This window comes from Talpa europaea (assembly GCF_964194135.1).
Source record: "Talpa europaea genome assembly, chromosome: 8".
NCBI classification, from domain to species: Eukaryota; Metazoa; Chordata; class Mammalia; order Eulipotyphla; family Talpidae; genus Talpa; species Talpa europaea.
In genome coordinates this window covers 86,309,396-86,331,767 of record NC_140075.1, presented here as the reverse complement: position 1 = coordinate 86,331,767, position 22,372 = coordinate 86,309,396, and the positions used below count along the sequence as shown (strand labels likewise).

Here is a 22,372-nt window from a genome sequence, read left to right as displayed (position 1 = left end):
TGAGATTAGTATACCACAGCCTGGTCTAGGAATCTCTGAAGCAGGTGCCTGAGACCTTCTCATGAGGCCCACTTCTATGCAGGCCATGTGCCTTTCCCACCATGCTCATTTGCCCAGATGCTTCTAAAGCAATGAGTTGCTTTAGCAGGGATCAAAGCAGTGGTACCGAACTGTCCTAATGGCCACCGTATTCTTCATGACCATGAATTCGTAGTTAAAAAATTAATTTTATGTAAGTGTGCTTCTGATGAAGCAATAAAAAATCCTAAGTCCTTTAATATTCTGTGTTGAAATGGAAAGAATTCATAAAGCACTTAAAAGTTCTTAACACTGCAGAGGTTCCTCACAAAATTGAAAGAAAGAAAAAACTACCGTGTGATCCAGCAATCCTATTTCTACCATTAATTCAAAAGAATAGAAACCAGGATCTTAATGACATATGGCACCCCCAACTTACCCCCATGTTCTTTGAAGCATTATTTACCATAACCAAGTTATGTAAAGAACCTAAATGTCTATCAACGGATGAATGGACAAAGAAAATGTGGTATGCACCTCACATGCTTCTGTGTGTATTTCTTTTTGTTTTTATGGGGTTTTTTTGGGGCGTAATTTAAACTCCCAGTTGTTTATTTTCACAAAAGAAAGTAAAATTGCAGTTGCAAAAAAAAAAAAGAAAGAAAAAGGAAAAGAACGTGGTATGTACATACAATGGAATATTATTCAGCTTTAAAAAAGAAGAAAATCCTGAAACACACAACATGGATGAATTGGAGGACACAATGCTAAGTGGAATAAGTCAGACTCAGAAGCACAAATTCTACATGATTCTAACTATACAAGGTACCTCCAACAGCCGAACACATAGAAACAGTAAATGGCTGTCAGGCGCAATGGGGTGGGGGATTTGTTCAGCAGGTAAAAAGTTTCATTATGCAAGATGAATGAACGCTAGCGAGCTGCCACACAACACTGTCTGAACTGTCTTGTGCACTTAATTTGTCAAGAGTACATTTTAGGTGACATGTTTTTGCCACCAACCACAACAAAAAGCCAATAATCAGAAGCGGAGAAAATCCAGCTAAATCTTTCATTCGTTTTGCATTTGCAGAGATGGGAAAGAAGAAAGTGAACAATTTGAGTAGAGTATGATCACGTAACAGTGAAGAACGTACCTTGTCACAACATGCCACTAAACACACTACATAAAATTACATGTACCTTCACAGTTACTAGGTTTTAAGTGGTAAAAAATGTACCACTGACAACTGTAAAATATTCTTGCTTCTCTTTTTTTAGCACTGGGAATTCCTTACTTAAAACTATACTACAAAATCTTACAAATTGAAGATGTATCATTTGGGAAAGTATTTAAAAAAAGAAATAGTTATAAAATCCCATTCAAATATTGACAGGGAAGTATATGTATGAAATTATGTAGGTAGAGATTTTCTTTGGACATTTAAAAGATTATGTAATAGAATGGCATGGAGAGTACAACCACTTAATATTTTGTCTCAGGATGATACATCTTACTTGATTTCAAACTGGCACTACAGGACTATGTAACTACAGGACTATGGCTCTATCTAGAATTGTCTCATATTTTTTAAAACAGCTAACATATTCACATGATTCAAAAATCTGAAAGTGGGAAATGCTTCTCTATGTACATCTGCTTAGCACCCTTCCCACAAAAGTCAATACTTTATTAATGCCTTGCTTATTACCTTTTGAGGGATTTTTAATGCACACAAGCACAACTTAAATCACTTAACAATACCAATTTAATAAATACACTAGTATATTTTAAAACATATATTTTTAAATATACTGAAATTTAATACTAAGTAATTTTAATTGAATATAATACTATCAATGACTCAATATATTTAATAATGTTAAACTTTAATTCTTTAAATGTTTGGAGTTCCTTTCATATTTGTACACGGAACTTTTTCTTGCTCTGTTTTACAGTCTTGGAGGCCTCCATTCCAAAATTAGTGAATTAGTGCTTACGAAAGGATAGGTAGGTTGATTGCAATCTTTGCTATTAATCAAAGCTATAAGCAGGGCCTCCCCGGTGGCGCAGTGTTTGAGCGCTGGGTTGCGAAGCTGCCACGGCCTCTGCAGCGCGGGTTCTGGTCCTTCTGCCTGCTCTGCTCCCTGCTCTGGCGAATTCTCTCACCCTCCCGTGCTTCTCACTGTACCCAGTGATTGTATGTATGTATGTATGAATGAATGAATGAATGAATAAATAAATAAATAAATTCTTTAAAAAAAAAGCTATAAGCAGTAACTTGGTACAAATGTCATCTTGCATGTCTCTGGAGTAAATCTCTAGCAAGAGGAAAGTTTCACAAAGAGAAGTGCTGAGTCCAAGAAGCATTTTATATTCTTCATAGGTATTTCCAAATCACTGCTCCACTCCCCCACAGAGGGCACCAATTATAGGACTTAGGAGGTATCTGTTTCCCCCATCTCTGACAAAACCTTTGGATTTTTGCCAATCTGATAAATTAAAAATAGAATTCCTGTTTAATCTGAAATTATATTTTTTTTTCATAAGTGAGGTTGAGCATATTCTCTTATGTTTAAGAGCTATTTAATTATTAACGTTATTCATTTTCAGCATTGTTGATTTAATATCTAAAAACTCTTCATATAGAAATCCAAGGTCTCAATCCCAACTTGTTTGCTTTGCGTTTCCTTTATTAGCATCAATCTCAAATTTCTATTGTTTTAAAGAGACAAATCTTGGATATATTATTAATCATTTTCTTTTATAGTTAATTGATGATTTTTACCGCTTTATTCTTCTTTCTTTTGATGTATTTCTGGTCTTTCTATTATATACCACTAAATCTAGTCCTGAACCTGTTCTAATTATTAGCATTTTTTAAAAAGAATGTTTTGGAAAGTTCCTTTAGTTTCTTTATGTCCTTCCTCCCTTCCTTCCTTACAAATAATGAAAGCATTTAAGATTTTACATTTTCTTCTAAGTATAATTTCCATCACCTCTCATGAGTTTGCTATATAATGTTCCCAGAGTTAATTTTTTTAAGGCCTATAACTGTAGTTTTTAATGTTCTCTGTGATCCAAGTATTATTTTGGAAGTATTTCAAACATACTGGATTTTAAAAGTGGCAGGTTTTAAATTTTTTAAATTCTCATTAATTAAAGTCTATTTTTATTGCACTGAGATCCGAAAACATAACCTTTATAATTTATTTTTGCAATTTTAGAATCAAGCATTTTCTTAATCCTTCAAAAATGAAATAGGAATCCTCACTCTTTTCCTCCTTAGACCTCACTAAGTACCTCTGTGCCAGAATTTCTGGTTACCTATCAAAATCAGAATTTGAAAGAAAAATGAGCTAGTTTCTATTAAAACAAGAATGGTGTTACCTGAAACATATCCGTGTCTTTATCATGTGTGTACTCGACCACCACAGTCTGATTCCTGGAGAGAGTGTATGAAATACTGTGTTGACCTTTGCAGCTGATAGCCTAAGAATGAGATAAAAAAGATAAAAATTCATTAAACTGTCATTTCAGCAACTGAACCACAATTCTATTTGTAGTCAAGAGACATCAATCTACCCACAAAACCCAAGACAAGCCAGCGTTTTCCTAACAGTCAGCCTGCCCTGTGCTGTGCATTGAATTATAGAGCAGACACTCACGATCCTGGTTCTACCAAAGACTGTACCTCAGTATGAACAATATTTCACTTGAGTCAAAAATAAAGTTAATTTACTAATTTCCAAGGTTGCTTGTATCATGTTTTTTAGAAAAACACACACACTTTCTCCATGTTAATCTTAACATGTTAATCTAGTGATAGAATTTTTAGACTAATAAGATTTATTTAAAATTTTAAAATTTGGGCCTCCCCAGTGGCGCAGCGGTTGAGCGCTGGGTTGCGAAGCTGCCCGCGGCCTCTGCGGCGCCGGTTCGATCCCCAGCTGCTCCCCGGCCACCAGAGGAGGGTCCCACATGGCGCACAGACCTCTCCTGCCGCCCGCTGCTCCCCTCAGCAGTGTACTTCGGTCCTTCTGCCTGCTCTGCTCCCCGCTCTGGCTCTGGTGAATTCTCTCACCCTCCCGCGCTTCTGACTGTACCCAGTGCATGTATAAATAAATAAATAAAAATCTTTAAATAAAAAAAAATAAAAATTTAAAATTTATTTCACACAACAGGTAACATTTTGCTATCATACTTTCCCTATGTGAGATGATGATCATAGAAAAAGAATCATCAAAAAAAGACTTGTAAATACTGTATGAAGACTTCTATACTGTGTAAAATGTACTAGTCTAGCCAATGATAATCATACTCAAACTCTGTTCTGCCTCTTATTTAAATCTTATTTATGCAGTTGCTTAAACCAGATATTTATTGAATTAATAAAGTAGCTAAATTAGCTTTATCTTTTCTATTTGTAGCCTAGACTAAACCTAATAGTTTTTTCAAATAATCTAGAAAATGTATAGTAATACCATTATCATTCTTATTTTCTCCCCAATGAAGTGTCTGAACATATCTTATGTTGTGGTCACATACTTTTAAATTTCCATATTAACAAAAAAGAGTATTTAAATTGTACTCCAAGTTATTTCACTTATACCTCACCCATTCTAATTTATTTTCACATCTACTGTTATATTAAATATAATAAATAAAACTTTAATAACTTCATCTATTAAACATTCATTGAATGATGACACTGTATGAAGATCAAGAAAGCATTTGGAAGTAGCTGGACATACAGAACATGTTAATGAAAATGTACTCTAAGCAATTTCATCTGACTAATATAATTGCTTACAGGAATAAAGTACAGCACTCTAAATGAACTTTGAAGTTAGCCTGCTTAATCTCATGGTTATTTAATCATCTGCCCCGAGGAACTTCGTGATTGAACTGATGTTATATGTGCTTCATTAACATGAGTATTAGAAATAAGAATATTTTAGATATTTAATCTGGATGGAATCTGAAAATACTTCTTAAGACTACGCAACTCCACTAATAAATATAATCTTAATTATTCATCGGTCTCTGTCAGACAATTCAATGACACTGATATGTGACAATTTTTGAAAGCAAAAAACTAATTTAAGTGGATGTTTAAAGGAACCCACTTGAAGAAAAATAATTGTAGTAAACTCGAGCAAAAAAACCTAATAATCAGAAGATGATTACTTATAACTTGTCCTAGGATTCCTTAAAAGTACTTATTACATTGAAACATTCAATTTACAAATATAGCAAATTCAAACACAACTTTCTTGGCACGTGTTACACAATGTGACAAAGTCTGTGGTGTACTAATCATCCCCAAAAGGAGTGAATAAGCGCTGTAACAGAATGCCTTTTAAAAATATACACATTTTGAAGAAGGAGCTGAAAATTGATATACAAGAAGCAAGAAGAACACCAAACTTCCACGACGAAAGGAAAAATACAGCAAGACACATAATAGTAAAGCTCCCAAGAATCCAGGACAAGGAAAAAATAATGAAGCTGGCAAGAGGGAAGAAACAGATAACATTCAAAGGAAAACCAATCAGGCTGACATCAGACTTCTCCGAAGAAACACTACGGGCAAGGAGAGAGTGGAGGGACATAGTCAACAGACTCCAAGAAAACAGATGCCAACCAAGAATACTCTATCCCGCAAAGCTCTCCTTCCTCTTTGAAGAAAGAATATGGACCTTCCCAGACAAACAGAAACTCCGGAATTTCATTGCAACTAAACCCCCACTCCAAAAAATACTACAAGGAGTCCTAAAGCCAGAACCTCAGAGCGACGAATAACAATGAAAGAAGGCCAAAAAAAAAAAAAAGTTATTAAAAGAATAAATAAATAAAATCAAAGGAAAGACAAACACAATGGCAAATACAGATGTTAACATATCAATATTAACTCTAAATGTAAATGGACTAAACTCTTCAATAAAAAGACACAGAGTTGCAGCCTGGATTAAGAAACAAAACCCAACCTTTTGCTGTCTCCAGGAAACACATTTAGCTACAAAAGATAAAAATAGGCTCAAAGTTAAAGGATGGAAAACAATCCTACAAGCAAATGGACCAAAAAAGAAAGCAGGAACAGCTATACTTATATCAGATAAAACAGATTTCAAACTCAAAAAGATGAAAAGAGACCCCAATGGTCACTACATTATGATCAAGGGGACAATACTTCAAGAAGAAATAACACTCATTAACATATACTCACCAAACGAAGGAGCACCAAAATATATCAGACAACTGTTGTCCTCTCTGAAAACAGACATCAGAGAAAACACATACGTAGTGGGAGACTTCAACACACCACTATCAACAATGGATAGATCAACAAGACAAAAAATAAGTAAAGAAACCAAAGCTCTAAATAAAGACCTAGAGCAATTGGGCTTAACAGACATCTATAGAACACTAAACCCCCAAAAAATGGAGTACACATTTTTCTCAAGCGCACACGGATCATTCTCCAGGATCGATCACATACTGGGGCACAAGACAAACATCAACAGATACACCAAGATTGAAATCATATCAACCATCTTTTCTGACCATGAAGGCATCAAACTAGAAATAAACCATAAAAAGAAGGCAAGGAACTTTCCTACCTCATGGAGATTAAAAACCACACTACTGGAAGACCATTGGACTAAGGAGGAGATCAAAGAAGAAATTAAAAAATTTTTTGAATTGAACGACAAGGAGGACACCAATATCCTAAATGTATGGGATGCAGCAAAAGCAGTAATAAGAGGAAAATATATAGCAATAGAAGCTCACATCAAGAAACAAGAAAGAACGCAAAGAAACAACCTAATCTCGAAGCTCAAAGATCTAGAAAAAGAACAACAAAAAAACCCCAAAACCAGTAGAAGAAAAGAAATAATAAAAACCAAAGCAGAAATAAATGAAATTGAAACTAAAAAAACAATCCAAAAGATCAATGAAACCAAGAGCTGGTTCTTTGAAAAAATCAATAAAATAGACAAACCCCTAGCCAGGCTCACAAAGGAAAAAAGGGAGAAAGCACAAATAAACAGGATCATCAATGAAAGAGGAGAAATCACAACGGACACAGCAGAAATCAAAAGAATAATCAGTAACTACTATGAACAGTTATATGGAAACAAGTTTAACAATCTAGAGGAGATGGACAAATTCCTACAACTCTACAATCACCCAAAGCTAGATAAAGAAGAAATAGAACACCTAAACAGACCAATTACAATTAGCGAAATTGAAATGGTAATCAAAAACCTCCCCAAAAACAAAAGCCCAGGACCTCATGGATTTACAAATGAATTCTACCAAACATTCAGAGACGAATTAGTGCCTATCCTTCACAAACTCTTCCAAAAAATTGAGAAGGAAGGGACAATACCAAACACGTTCTATGAAGCCAACATTACACTAATACCAAAACCGAACAAGGACAACACAAAAAAGGAAAACTACAGGCCAATCTCCCTAATGAACACTGATGCAAAAATCCTCAATAAAATTTTAGCTATCAGAATCCAACAATGTATCCATAAGATAATTCACCACGACCAAGTTGGATTCATTCCAGGGGCACAAGGATGGTTTAACATCCGAAAATCAATCAACGTTATCCAACACATCAACAAAAAGAAATATAAAAACCATATGATAATATCAATAGATGCTGAGAAAGCTTTCGACAAAGTGCAACACCCATTCATGATAAAAGCCCTTGAAATTCTTGGGATACAAGGAACATACCTCAACATCATAAAGGCCATCTATGACAAGCCAACAGCCAGTATCATTCTCAATGGTGAAAAGCTGAAAGCAATTCCATTAAGATCTGGAACAAGACAAGGATGTCCACTCTCACCATTGCTTTTCAATATAATACTGGAAGTCCTAGCCAGGGCAATAAGACAAGAGAAAGACATCCAAGGAATCCAAATAGGAAAAGAAGAAGTCAAACTATCACTATTTGCAGACGATATGATATTATACATAGAGAACCCCAAAAACTCCACAGAAAAGCTAATTCAACTCATTAATCAGTTCAGTAAAGTGGCAGGATACAAAATCAACACGCAAAAGTCAGTAGCCTTCCTATACACAAACAATAAATCTGAAGAAGAAGAAATCAAAAAGACCATCCCTTTTGTTATTGAAACAAAAAAAATCAAATATTTGGGAATAAATCTAACAAAAGAGGTAAAGGACCTATACAAAGAAAACTATAAAACACTGTTAAAAGAAATAGAAGAAGACACAAAGAAATGGAGAGACATCCCCTGCTCATGGATTGGAAGAATAAACATTATTAAAATGGCCATCCTTCCAAAAGCAATATACAGATTCAATGCTATTCCAATCAAAATTTCAATGTCATTCTTCAAAGAAATAGAACAATTATTGATGAAATTCATATGGAATCACAAAAAACCCCGAATAGCCAAAGCTCTCCTGAAAAAAAAAGAAGGGAATGGAGGCATCAGACTCCCAGACTTCAAACTATACTACAAAGCCATAATCATCAAAACCGCATGGTATTGGAACAAGAACAGACATACAGACCAATGGAATCGAATAGAAAATCCAGAAATAAACCCACAGGTTTATGGTCAACTAATCTTTGACAAAGGAGCAAAGACTATGCATTGGAGCAAAGAAAGTTTGTTCAATAAATGGTGCTGGGAAAACTGGGTCGCTACAGGCAAAAGAATGAAGCTTGACCACCACCTCACACCATACACAAAAATCAACTCAAAATGGATTAAAGAACTAGACATAAGACCTGAAACCATAAAATATATAGAAGGAAATATAGGCGAAACACTACGTGATTTGCACATCAAAGACATCTTTACAGACACATCACCCAAAGCAGTGATAGTGAAGGCAAAGATAAACAGCTGGGACTATATCAAATTAAAGAGCTTTTGCACAGCAAAAGAGACAATAACAAAAACAAAGAGAAACCCCACCAACTGGGAGAACATTTTTGCACCCAACACTAATGATAAAGGACTGATCACAAAAATCTGCAAAGAGCTGATGAGCCTCAACAACAACAAAGAAAATAATCCAGTCAAAAAATGGGCAGAAGAGCTTAAAAGAAACTTCTCTGAAGAGGAAATGCAAATGGCCAACAGGCATATGAAAAAATGTTCAACATCACTTGTCATCAGGGAAATGCAAATCAAAAGTACCATGAGATACCATCTTACACCAGTGAGAATGGCACATATTAAAAAAACTAGCAACAACAAATGTTGGCGAGGGTGTGGAGAAAAAGGAACTCTTCTGCACTGTTGGTGGGAGTGCAAACTGGTCCAACCACTGTGGAAAGCTGTGTGGAGATTTCTGGACCTACTAAACATAGAGCTTCCATATGACCCAGCAATTCCACTCCTAGGTATTTACCCAAAGGACACAGAAACATCAATTCCAAAGAACACCTGCACCCCTATGTTTATAGCAGCACTGTTTACAATAGCTAAGCTTTGGAAACAACCCAAATGCCCAAAAATAGATGACTGGATCAAGAAGATGTGGTACATATATACCATGGAATATTACTCAGCATTCAAAAAAGATAAACACATGCAATTTGCTGCAACATGGATGGCGCTGGAAGGGATCATGCTCAGCGAAATAAGCCAAAAAGAAAAAGAAAAATACCGGATGGTCTCACTCATAGCAGGAATCTAGAAAACTTAAATAAGGGACCAGGAAAATGAATAACTATAAGAAAGTGAAAATCAAAATCAACAAAAAACTATGAACCAGAGACACTTTTAGGGGGGCGGCGGCGGGAGGGGAGGGATTGGGGTCAGAATGGGGGGCTGCAATTGTATGGGGAATATAACAATAAAATTTTATAAAAAGAAAAAAAAAAATATACACATTTTTCTTCTTAAGTACAGTTTCTCAAACTTCCATGAAAGTTGCTTTAACTTCCTGGAGACTTCTACAGAATAGAACAGCCTGGAAGTGAAATCCCTCATGCTTAAACCCCTTTACCTTAAAACAGTACATTTTACAATCTACTCAGCGACATGCTTGCTGGCATGAACACATAAACACTTGCAAAAATTCTGGGACATCAATGCCCAGAAACAATTTCTATGCTCACCCCATGCGCTGGAGCCCCAGACATCTGGGAAGCAACGGAAATAGTCATTTTATAGGCCCTACACTGTAACTAGACACAATTTTTCTAAGATGTTTTATTCTAAAACTATTCTTAAGACCCAAACTATCATGGAAGCCTGCACCACACATGAAAAAGGCTATTTATAGGGAAAGTGGTACCATGCCTGGGAACTGCCCACAACCAAGCGGGGCACAAGACCTCCCATACCCCAAACAAGGACGAAAGTGCTGACATTCTGAAGCTTTGAATGCTTGACTCGAGAGGTTTTGAATGTTGAGCCCATTTAAAGAAAATGTATACCTTTGAACTTCTGCCAGTTTTTTAAAAATGTGGTGAAGTCTAAATGACCAGGGTTAGGAAAGATGAATGCTTCTGGGTTAGGCAGACACTTCTCTGAGGCTGGTGGATTAAGAAAGTCTCAGCCAGGGGCTGGCTCGGGATGCCTGTGGATCTGGAGAAAACAGGAAGTGGAGAGAGAGATTCTAATGGGAGAAACAAGTCCTGGAGGGTGGTGTATGGCTCTGAGCCAGCAGGTAAAACTCCCTCCACAGCAGAGATGGCAGAGGAACTTTGCCTCTGAGTGATATCTACCTTTAAGTCACTTTCAGTTTGGTGTGCAGTTTACCTTGGTTAATGCCAGACAGGTTAATGCCAGGCTGACAGGAGGCTAGCCAGTGAGGGGCCCTGCACGCTAGAACTCAAACAGTCTGCACCCGTGGGGAGAAGCAGGGTGATGAGCTGGACTCGGAGACTGGGACTGAAGCCAGCACTGGGACTTGGCGCAAAAGGTGGCAGACAAAACCAGGACACCCATGGCCACTCCTCAGAAATAAACGGAGAGGGGCCTACTTTCCTTAACGACATGGATTTGGGCTGCCATGGTCCTGTTTGCCCGTTAGAGCCTAGAGGTCAGATTTGGCTGACTGGGGGAAGCATGAGGAGAGTTTTGCTATGTTTCTGGCAAGAATAGAGACATTATACTTTCTTTGTTGTTAGAAGTATCCATTTTTGAATGATTTTTTTTAACATTTAAAATAGGATTTTCAGAAACACAACTACCAGTGCAATAGGGATTCATTGACTTAAACCAATCATTTCAGGTACTTTGGAAATAAGAATTTTCCCAAGACACCAAGTTATTTTGAAATCTATTTGTAAAATATCAGTACGGACAATAGGCAAGGCTTCTTTCTGCACTCACTATAATGCAGTTCCAACACAATTACTGTAATGTAATGTGATTTTACAACACTAACTCAAATTTGGAAATTAAACACTTGGCAATTATAAGGAAACCAGCCCAACCAGCCTGCCTGGCAGACAATGCTGATTCCCCCATTCTCTTTTCTTATGTGTGAGGCAGAAGGGTTGCTCACTCCCTCTCACAACTGTGAGTGACTTACAGGTAGACTGGCTTTAGCTACTCCTCCATCCGGCACCAAGGACAGGGCAGGCAGTGGAATGAATGAATGTTGCAGATACAAGAGAAGGTTTTTGGATTCTATTTTTGGGTGTTCTACTAGCACAGGTATCAGCAGTGACACTTTCAGCTCAAATTTATTACAAGTGTGGACATTACTGCGTTACAAAAATTCACAATTAGACAATTATAGATGAGACCATTACAAATCCAGAGCAAAGGATTCCAACTCTATCCAGTTTAACAAGTAAAGCTCCCCTTCAATCCCCAATGCCCTTGTGAGCCAAGACAGTTTCTTCTCAGTTGAGGATCTACTTTCTTAGATTTACTCCTAGCATCACAGGCTTGCTCAGCTCTGCCCTCCCCGGCCTCTTTCGGGAACAGTAAGACCTGGCTGTCCTGGTTCCACTGCAACCAAGTGTTCCAGAAGTTCTGTGAGGGTCCAGACTCCAATACAAACACAGTTCATAATGTCTCTGGAATTTTCCCCCTCTTATAAATTCTTAGGTACACACTTAGAGGCTTAAAAGGACAGAATATCTTTGTTACCAAAAAGGGCAATCTTGCAAAATGGAGAATGGGATGGAGATGAGTCTTTATGGCAACCAAACAGCTTTCATTCAAACTTTAAAAGTATAACGGAAGCAAGTTTTTTAGCTGTCAGAAGCAAGGGAGTTAGGTTCCAGTCACAAAGTAAAAAGGGAAAAAGCCCATTGAGAAACTAACTCGTTTTGAGGAAATACTCAAACTTCCTATTTATGATTTAGCTCATTTAATCCAAGCTAAGTCAGCCTTTATCAACTGTGCAGGGAGAGTAAAACAGAATTAGCTGCTGTGACAGACACTGCTGGTCACCAACCCCATGCCTTCCTCTCTGCAAGCTGGGCTGGCTTCCATGGAAAAGCCTGAAAATACCAAGACTGGCTCTCCTGGTCTCCCCTAAGGCTGGCACATGGAAATGTGGCCCCATCTGACCATTTAAGAGAAACTGGGGTGATGGTCCTCAGATGGGAGACAACAGGAGAGAGTCTTTCCTTCCTCTGTTAGTAAAAATTAATGTTATGTTTGCAGCTGGGTGTTCACTTTGCAATCTAAGAGGAAGGTCAAAGACTCTCATGGAAGGGGAATGGGTCCCAATAGCTTACAGTTGAGAATCCAACTGAGAACTACTTGTCCCGAGACTACTTCTGTGAGAAAAAGTAGCTTTAGGCTACTTCTGGTTTTGTTACTCACAGTCTAAAGCATAATGATACTGTTTGGCTCAAACTTATTTATCTTCCTGGGTCTCTTATTTTAGTTAGATAAAAAAACCATATTCCCAGCTACTCCTCCTTAAAGCTTTGTGTCATCTCTGAGTCCTCTCTTGCCACTGTAGTCCATACATAATTAGCATTATTACCATCAAAATTAATGCAGTGGGGACTCAAAGCCAGGCTCACTGATTTTACTGTAATAAGGCAAAAGTCAAATACAAAGTGGAGTGAACAATGTGTTAACATTTCATTTCCTCTCCTCAAATACACAGTAGCTGTTAGGCAACCAGCAATTACAAGACTGATTTATTCCCCAAAGGAATTTTACAACCAGCTCCTTCATAGTCCTTAACTTGCTACTCTGGAGAGTATTAGGTGCAATCTAATGCATTTTTCCCTTATAGCTCAGCTGCCTCTAGTAACCTGCTTGAGGAACAGAAGGCAGCAGAAGTGACATATGGGACTTGGGTCAAATGAAGCCTCACAGCTTCCCTTGCTATCCTTGAATGCTCACTCGTGGAGTCCTGAGCCACCACAGAAGAAGTCTAACTACTCCGGGCCCGCCCTTTCCCTTCCCCCCAGCCCACTAGCCTAAGCTACGAGGGGATGGGAGGCTGCACATTACCAAGACCCAGGCCCATGGCTGAAGGATACACCTGTTGGGGGAGCCTGCACTTCCTGCTGCCCCAGCTTTGCCAACTGCATCAGAGACAGAGCCCCTCTGTGCCCGCCCCAAATTCCTCACCTATAAAATTGTGAACAAAAGCAAATGGTTTTTGCCAAGCAGCCAAGTTTTGTCATCGTCTGCTACCCAACTACAGACGTTTTTCCTGTGTTAGATGACCTGTCACGTATAAGCTGTTAGGACTGTAAGGTGTGCTCACCGCTCGGGGCCCGAGAGCTCCACACAGAGCAGGGGCTACATTTTGAATTGAAGTTCCATGTTCTCCTGAATGCATGCGGAAAGGGTGCCTGTGCTTACAGCAAACATATATTTTTATTGTGATCATCTTCAGCTTTTAGATGACTGAAACATGAAGAAAAGCTTACATTAGTCTTTACATTTACAGATTAATATATAAAAGGAATCTGTAGAGCAGTCAAAGCATTCACAGAGGAGGCAAAAGCCACCCAGGATGTTACATGGACCAATCCTTTTCCACAGTTGGAGAGGAACAAAAGGGATACCAGGAGGGCAGAGGCAAAAAATAATAGTAAAGTCAGAAGCTAAACTTGGGCCAAACCACATGCATAATACCGACATGGCACGCCTTACTAACCTAGGGCCTACCTTGTTTAAAGGAATGCAGTATTTTGTTTGTGACTGTGCCTGTAAATCCCAGTCTCAAATGAAATTCCATTTCTTCAAATCCACACCTATTTTTTCTATTACTACATCTGTCTTGGAACCAAATGACTCAAGAATTCAATGATCCCTCTTGTCTAGACAGCCCGGAAGCTGCCTCACAGAGAACCTCACTTACTGCTCCAACACGTGGGGTCGGGTTAGATCCAATGCATGGGGCTTTGGAAACAGCACCCTGCATAGTTCCCCTCCCTTGGGAGCAGATACAACTAGTGATTTTTCACCTCTCAGAAGAGAAGTCCAAACACTTGGTGTAGCTCCCATCCTACACTGAAGAAACCTTTTCCAGGTAAATACCAAGTTTTCACAGAGTTACCCTGAAGATCTCTGCATTATGTGTCCAGATGTGGAGAGGTTCTGTGAAGCTGTTCACTGCACCAGCTCCTGTCGGTTTCCAATGAAACATCAGGAAGAAGTCAGAGATCACCCTGAATCTGCCTGATGGGCACAGACCCAGGAAATGCCCTGTACCCTCTACTTTGGAAGCCAGAGACTTCTCAGTCTTTTAGGTTCCATTAAGAAACAATATGAGCCTGGGTTCTCAAAAGCCTTCTTACTGATGGTCACACTTGGTAGTCTTTGCTAAGGCATAGTAGAGTAAGAACAAGTTCCCCGGATGATTATTTCGAACATTTCAGGCAAGTTTATTTTCAGCCACTTTGTTAATTCTAACTTGTAAGCTAAAATTTCAGTCCATCATACAATTTAACTAAATAGCTACACAAAGTAATTAGTGCAGCAAGGACCTGATGACATGGAAAAATAACTACATTGGGGCCTCCCTGGTGGCGCAGCGGTTGAGCGCTGGGTTGCGAAGCTGCCCGCGGCCTTTGCGGCGCTGGTTCAATCCCCGGCTGCTCCCCGGCCACCAGAGGAGGGTCCCACATGGCACGCAGACCTCTCCTGCCACCCGCTGCTCCCCTCAGCAGTGTACTTTGGTCCTTCTGCCTGTTCTGCCCCCCACTCTGGCTCTGGTGAATTCTCTCACCCTCCCACACTTCTGACTGTACCCAGTGCATGTACAAACAAACAAACAAACAAACAAGTAAATAAATAAATAAAAATACATGTCTCTTTAAAAAAAAAATAACTACATTGACCTCTCAGGGTCGTTCTGGTTACTAAATTCAAGCATCCAATGGCAGGGTATATTGCTATAGAAACAACATTTTTATTGGTACAGTAAAACATAATAATGGACTCTGATTGGGGGTAGGACTGAATGGAGACAATGAGTCTTTTTTTTTTTGGTGTTTGAAAACAACTTCTGGTATTTATGTTTAGGGCAGAAACGTGCAGAGTTACAAGCAAGTGAATGAGTTTGCTGTGAACTGCACAGCAGCTTGGAAATAACTGCTGACTGATTTCACCATCGGGAGCGCCTGTGGGGCTGGGCCAGGGTGGAGGGCACCAGAGGGCGTCAGCACCCACAGGCATGTGACAGCTGCCCTGGGGTTTCTGGTGGAGCATCCCCTCGCTGCAGTGCTCCCTAATAACCCAGCACATGACCGAACAGTGGGCAGAAGAAAACATTTATGCCACACGCTGTCCCAGTGTATCTGGCTTACCCTACTGAGCTCCAGGTTTACATGGACTTTAGGAAAGGCGAATAAGACAATGTGTACACTGCAGAGACCAACAGCCTAGTGGACTCTGATGCTGAGAAAACAACACACTGGATCCCAGCTTTGAATCCTAGTTCAGTCACTCACCAACGATAACCAAACCACATAATCTGAGTCTTCAGCTGACATCTTTACAGTTCGTCAACACAAGGAGTTTATGTCAGTAGCACAATTTTGCCGTATTCAAAGCACAGGGAACAATGCACAGCTTGTTTGGCATTTTCTCTTCTCAAATTTTCTCTTCTCTTCTCAAACCTGTACTGAGAGCCCTGGTCTGCAACCCAGAGGGTTTACCGTCAGTTCGTCGCCATCCATAACAATTGCTTTCAGGTTACTCTTCTGTTTGGCTTTAAATATATGTTAGCTATTGACTGTATTAATTAGCGATAATCCCAGTATGACAAACATGTTTTTCTAGAACTAATGACTTTTATGTCAGGCTGACAAGTATAATTAGGCTATAAATTCTCAATCAGTGTGGTTCAAATTGCTACAGGGAAGATGAGGTCTCTGCCATCCTTGTCAATTTATGTATAAAATATGTATGAGCACTATTTCTAAAGAGGCGGTGGCTAAGGAATTCATAATTTATTTTGCATAAACACACTCTTTCACATATAGTCTCTTTTCAAGGAGCCATATTTCAAACAAGTGCCTGAACCATGGCTGCGATTAGAAAGTCACCAACGGCTCACTTGGATTTCATCAAAAACAACAGTGTTCTGCTCAGTAAATAAATCACAGTGATAAGCCTATTTGTTAGAGGCAATGGTTTTGAACTTGGCACTGGGCACTTCCACGCCTGTCTGGGACTGGCCCAGTGAGCCATTCGATAACCTTGGCAGAGAATCCACTGCATGCACAGACCTGGACGTAACAGATATGGCCAGTCAGTTCAGCAAACATAGATGCCAGGGAACGTCAGGACGTTTGAGAAGAAATTCTTTCTAATTTGGACTCAATTTTAATTACGGTGAGGCTGGATTGGTCCAAGGTACCAGTCACAAGAGGTAGCCTAACTTGAGAAAGTTTGGAAACTATGAAACACTAAGAGAGGCAGAGGGAAAGTTGGGCAGGAACATGTTCATGTGCTTTGTAGGATCTGTCCCAGGAATTGTCCCGCTGAGGCCAGAGGAAACGCTCCTTGAGGGCAGGAACTCCTGTCTTTTTCAGTCGCCCTTTAACTCAGGCGGTATGCTGTGTGGTGACTGGCCCAGACCAGGGTAAATCCCCGCCACTGACTGGCTGAGGACTCTGGGCTAGTATCCGCAGTGCTCCATGTCTCGGTTTGGTCATCTTACAGGTACTGGTCTTGTGTCCAGAAAGACCACTGCTGTCTAAGGGCAAAGATGCTTCAGCCTCTATATTCAGCCAGTTTGTAACAAAGTATCCAACAAGTGAAAGGTTCAGATTCAAGTCTGCTGGGCTATTTCATCATAACTTTAGGACATGTTAAGTTAACCCAATGTAAAATCTCCTCTTGCTGTTGTTTGGGTTCCTTTCTTTTGGAAAGTAAGGATGATGTGCAATCTTTCCACATAGGAATGGCATGACCTGGAGACACAACTTTAGTCACAAAACATGTCCACATTACCAAGCACGTTCTGTTTACTAGTCATAACAAACAACAACTTAACTCTTTCTAATGGTGACTTCAAAAGTGCACCTCACGTAAATGCAGACCCTGGAGGTGTCTCTCGACATTGACAGCTCCCACAAAGCAGACAGCATGAGCAAGGGACACAGTTCTCAAAGTATAAGGCAAAGCTCAAGAATGTCAATGTACACACAGCAGGGGTGAACAGCAGGCAATCTTGGGTTCCAACCCTGCAGCCAGAACCACCCTCACCTGGAGAAGATGGGAGAAACCATACTTGCTAGACAACAAATTCATTCTTTAAGACAGCAGTGCATCTGGGTTTGAATAGTTTGTGGTTCTAGACATGAACCAGAAGTGACAAGAGAAGAAATGAAGACAACATAATAGTTATATTCATGTAAGAAGCTACCAACCTCAGTGAACATTAAAACAATGATGGGATCGCTCATTGCCAGAGAGAGAGAGACCTAAATAGTCTCACATAACAGGAGCTGGTAAACTTTATGGAGGATACTTAGTTAATGTATTTAGGCAATGCTTTAAAGGATACATGTGAATTTGTGTCTATAACATCTTACATTTCCTTATCTGAATATTTAAGTATCTGCATACATATGAGCCACTTCTATAGGAAACAAAGCTAAATGAAAGAATAAACCCAAATACATATGAATTATAAATAAAAATACAGCATTTTTCAAAATAAGTTGAAAGTAAAGTCCATTGTTCAATAATTTCCATTACATACTTCTTTTTTAAAATAATGCATTTACTATGTAAAACAAGGTCTATCATGTTTCTAAAGAGCACTGGATAAATACTACACATGTATCCACCATAAACTGAATGTTGAAGAGAGTCAACAGTAAATGGAAGCCCTAATTTGTTGCCACAAGCAGGCAAACTTCCATATGCTATCAACTGAATCTGACATAAATCAATTTTATACTAAGATACCCAAGGGCTGCTGCATAATTATTTTAATATGCCGGCCAGCTGATCAGCTGTCAAAATGGTCCGTTGAGTCCTGAAGAATAAAAAGACTGAAATGTACCCTTGTTTTAAACAAAACAAAATATAAAACCCTATTGTTTATAGTGATAGAAGCAGAAGTCCACATTTAAAAGAGGTAAAAAGAGGGTGGGATGTTTTCCTCCCTATCCCCCATTTTATCTGGATTTTTAGTTTTAAGACTTGGCCTAGATTTAAAATTTATCCATCTGCACCTAAACAGACCAATTACAAGTAGCGAAATTGAAATGGTAATCAAAAACCTACCCAAAAACAAAAGTCCAGGACCTGATGGATTTACAAATGAATTCTACCAAACATTCAGAGATGAATTAGTGCCTATCCTTCACAAACTCTTCCAAAAAATTGAGAAGGAAGGGATAATATCAAACACGTTCTATGAAGCCAACATCACACTAATACCAAAACCGAACAAGGACAACACAAAAAAGAAAACTACAGGCCAATCTCTCTAATGAACACTGATGCAAAAATCCTCAATAAAATTTTAGCTATCAGAATCCAACAATGTATCCATAAGATAATTCACCACGACCAAGTAGGATTCATTCCAAGGACACAAGGATGGTTCAACATCCAAAAATCAATCAATGTTATCCAACACATCAACAAAAAGAAATATAAAAACCAAATGATAATATCAATAGATGCCGAGAAAGCTTTCGACAAAGTACAACACCCATTCATGACAAAAGCCCTTGAAATTCTTGGGATACAAGGAACATACCTCAACATCATAAAGGCATATATGACAAGCCCACAGCTAGTATCATTCTCAATGGTGAAAAGCTAAAAGCATTTCCATTAAGATCTGGAACAAGACAAGGATGTCCACTCTCACCACTGCTTTTCAATATAATACTGGAAGTCCTAGCCAGAGCAATAAGACAAGAGAAAGACATCCAAGGAATCCAAATAGGAAAAGAAAAAGTCAAACTATCACTATTTGCAGATGATATGATGATACATATATAGAGAACCCCAAAAACTACACAGAAAAACTAATTCAACTCATCAATCAGTTCAGTAAAGTGGCAGGATACAAAATCAACATGCAAAAGTCAGTAGCCTTCCTATACACAAACAATAAATCCGAAGAAGAAGAAATCAAAAAACCCATCCCTTTTATTATCAAAACTAAAAAAATCAAATACTTGGGAATAAATCTAACAAAAGAGGCAAAGGACCTATACAAAGAAAACTACAAAACACTGTTAAAAGAAATAGAAGAAGACACAAAGAAATGGAAAGACATCCCCTGCTCATGGATTGGAAGAATAAACATTATTAAAATGGCCATCCTACCAAAAGCAATATACAGATTCAATGCTATTCCAATCAAAATTTCAATGTCATTCTTCAAAGAAATAGAACAATTATTGATGAAATTCATATGGAACCACCAAAAACCCCGAATAGCCAAAGCTCTCCTGAAAAAAAAAAGAAGGGAATGGAGGCATCACACTCCCAGACTTCAAACTGTACTACAAAGCCATAATCATCAAAACTGCATGGTATTGGAACAAGAACAGACACACAGACCAATGGAATCGAATAGAAAATCCAGAAATAAACCCACAGATTTATGGTCAACTAATCTTTGACAAAAGAGCAAAGAATATGCATTGGAGCAAAGAAAGTTTGTTCAATAAATGGTGCTGGGAAAACTGGGTTGCTACATGCAAAAGAATGAAGCTTGACCTCTACCTCACACCATACACAAAAATCAACTCAAAATGGATTAAATAAAGAACTAGACATAAGACCTGAAACCATAAGGTACATAGAAGGAAATATAGGCGAAACACTACATGATATGCACATCAAAGACATATTTACAGACACATCACCCAAAGCAGTGATAGTGAAGGCAAAGATAAACAGCTGGGACTACATCAAATTAAAGAGCTTCTGCACAGCAAAAGAGACAATAACAAAAACAAAGAGAAACCCCACCGACTGGGAGAACATTTTTGCACACAACACTAATAATAAAGGACTGATCACAAAAATCTGCGAAGAGCTGATGAGACTCAACAACAACAAAGAAATTAATCCAGTCCAAAAATGGGCACAAGAGCTAAAAAAGAAACTTCTCTGAAGAGGAAATGCAAATGGCCAACAGGCGTATGAAAAAATGTTCAACATCATTTGTAATCAGGGAAATGTAAATCAAAACTACCATGAGATACCACCTTACACCAGTGAGAATGGCACATATTAAAAAAACTAGCAACAACAAATGTTGGCGAGGTTGTGGAGAAAAAGGAACTCTCCTGCACTGTTGATGGGAGTGCAAACTGGTCCAACCACTATGGAGAGCTGTGTGGAGACTTCTTGACCTACTAAACATAGAGCTTCCATATGATCCAGCAATTCCACTATTAGGTATTTACCCAAAGGACACAGAAACATCAATTCCAAAGAGCACCTGCCCCCCTATGTTTATAGCAGCACTGTTTACAATAGCTAAGCTTTGGAAACAACCCAAATGCCCAAAAATAGATGACTGGATCAAGAAGATGTGGTACATATACACCATGGAATATTAATCAGCATTCAAAAAAGATAAACACATGCAATTTGCAGCAACATGGATGGCGCTGGAAGGGATCATGCTCAGCAAAATAAGCCAGAAAGAAAAAGAAAAATACAGGATGGTCTCACTCACAGCAGGAATCTAGAAAACTTAAATAAGGGACCAGGAAAAAGAATAACTATAAGAAAGTAAAAATCAAAATCAATAAACAACTATGAACCAAAGACACTCTATGGGGGGTGGGGTGCGGGGAGGGGAGGGATTGGGGTCAAAATAAGGGGGTTGCAATTGTATGGGGAATATAAAAATAAAATTTATAATAAAAAATAAAATTTATCCATCTGCTGAAGAATCTCTTTTTCTATATGGAATAAAACCAGTTCAATAAGGCCACACCACAGTTGTATAGAAATATGAAAATATTTATTCTCAAAAGACAACATTGATCTTGGCAGTTGGTATTTTCAAGATGTTGAGCCTGCTGGAATCATGCAAATTCCAATCCTAATATACAAAATTTTAGTAAAACAAGGGCTGTTTTTCCTTGGAAATGTAAGGAGACATACATGTGTACCTGCCATCACACAGTCATTCATAAAGGTGTTTGGTAGAAACTTGGATATATCTAGATATTACTCCTCAAGCCTCATTAAACCAAACTTCTTAAAAGGTTCCAATTCGATCTATGTGTCTTTGGGTCATATTCTGAATCTATTTCCTAACCTTTAAAAATACTACAACTACCTTGAAGGAAAAACTGAGATAATCATTGTAAACTACCCAGAGTGCCCAATATAGAATAATCATGGCTATACTTAGCTTTTGATCAATAAGACATTAATAACCTTCACCAGATAATTTAATTTTATAGGATCCTCAAGGCTCTTGAATGACTTGTAAGACAAAGAATACATTAAAATAGGTAACATAAGCATAATGTACCAAATGTTACCAGTAAGTGGGATGGTCTTTATCAAAGAGAGAATCACTTTACTGCTAATCCTTTCAGGGAAAGTCTATCCTGTACTAGCTTAGGACACATATATGCAATGGTAGTGTTCTCTTCCCTGCTTCTTTCACATAACAATCCAACCTGTAGAATAGAACGTATCACCTAGCAATTAGAGCTGTTGCATTCTTTTTGACAAAGGGCTATAGCTTGATTGATCTAATAACCATTTAATAAATATTTTTCTGTTTTGGAATTTAGAAAACCTAAATAAGGGACCAGGAAAAAGACTAATTATAATAAAGTAAAAATCAACAAGCAACTATAAACCAGAGACACACCACGGGTGGGGGGGGGCCTGCAGGGAAGAGGAAGGACTAGGGTCAAAATAAGGGGGGGGGTGTGCAACTGTATGG

The 22,372-nt window shown here is 38.5% G+C and overlaps 1 protein-coding gene across 1 annotated transcript in view; it reads right to left on the bottom strand.

The window, feature by feature from the left end:
* The window catches only part of PELI2 (pellino E3 ubiquitin protein ligase family member 2), a gene marked incomplete at both ends in the record, with an annotated part of 170,037 nt that overhangs the window by 13,488 nt on the left and 134,177 nt on the right, over positions 1-22,372 (bottom strand). The window contains one exon of the mRNA XM_084241029.1: positions 3,410-3,511. Coding sequence (XP_084097155.1) covers positions 3,410-3,511 — 102 coding nt within the window. The remainder of the gene's footprint in view (positions 1-3,409; positions 3,512-22,372) is intronic.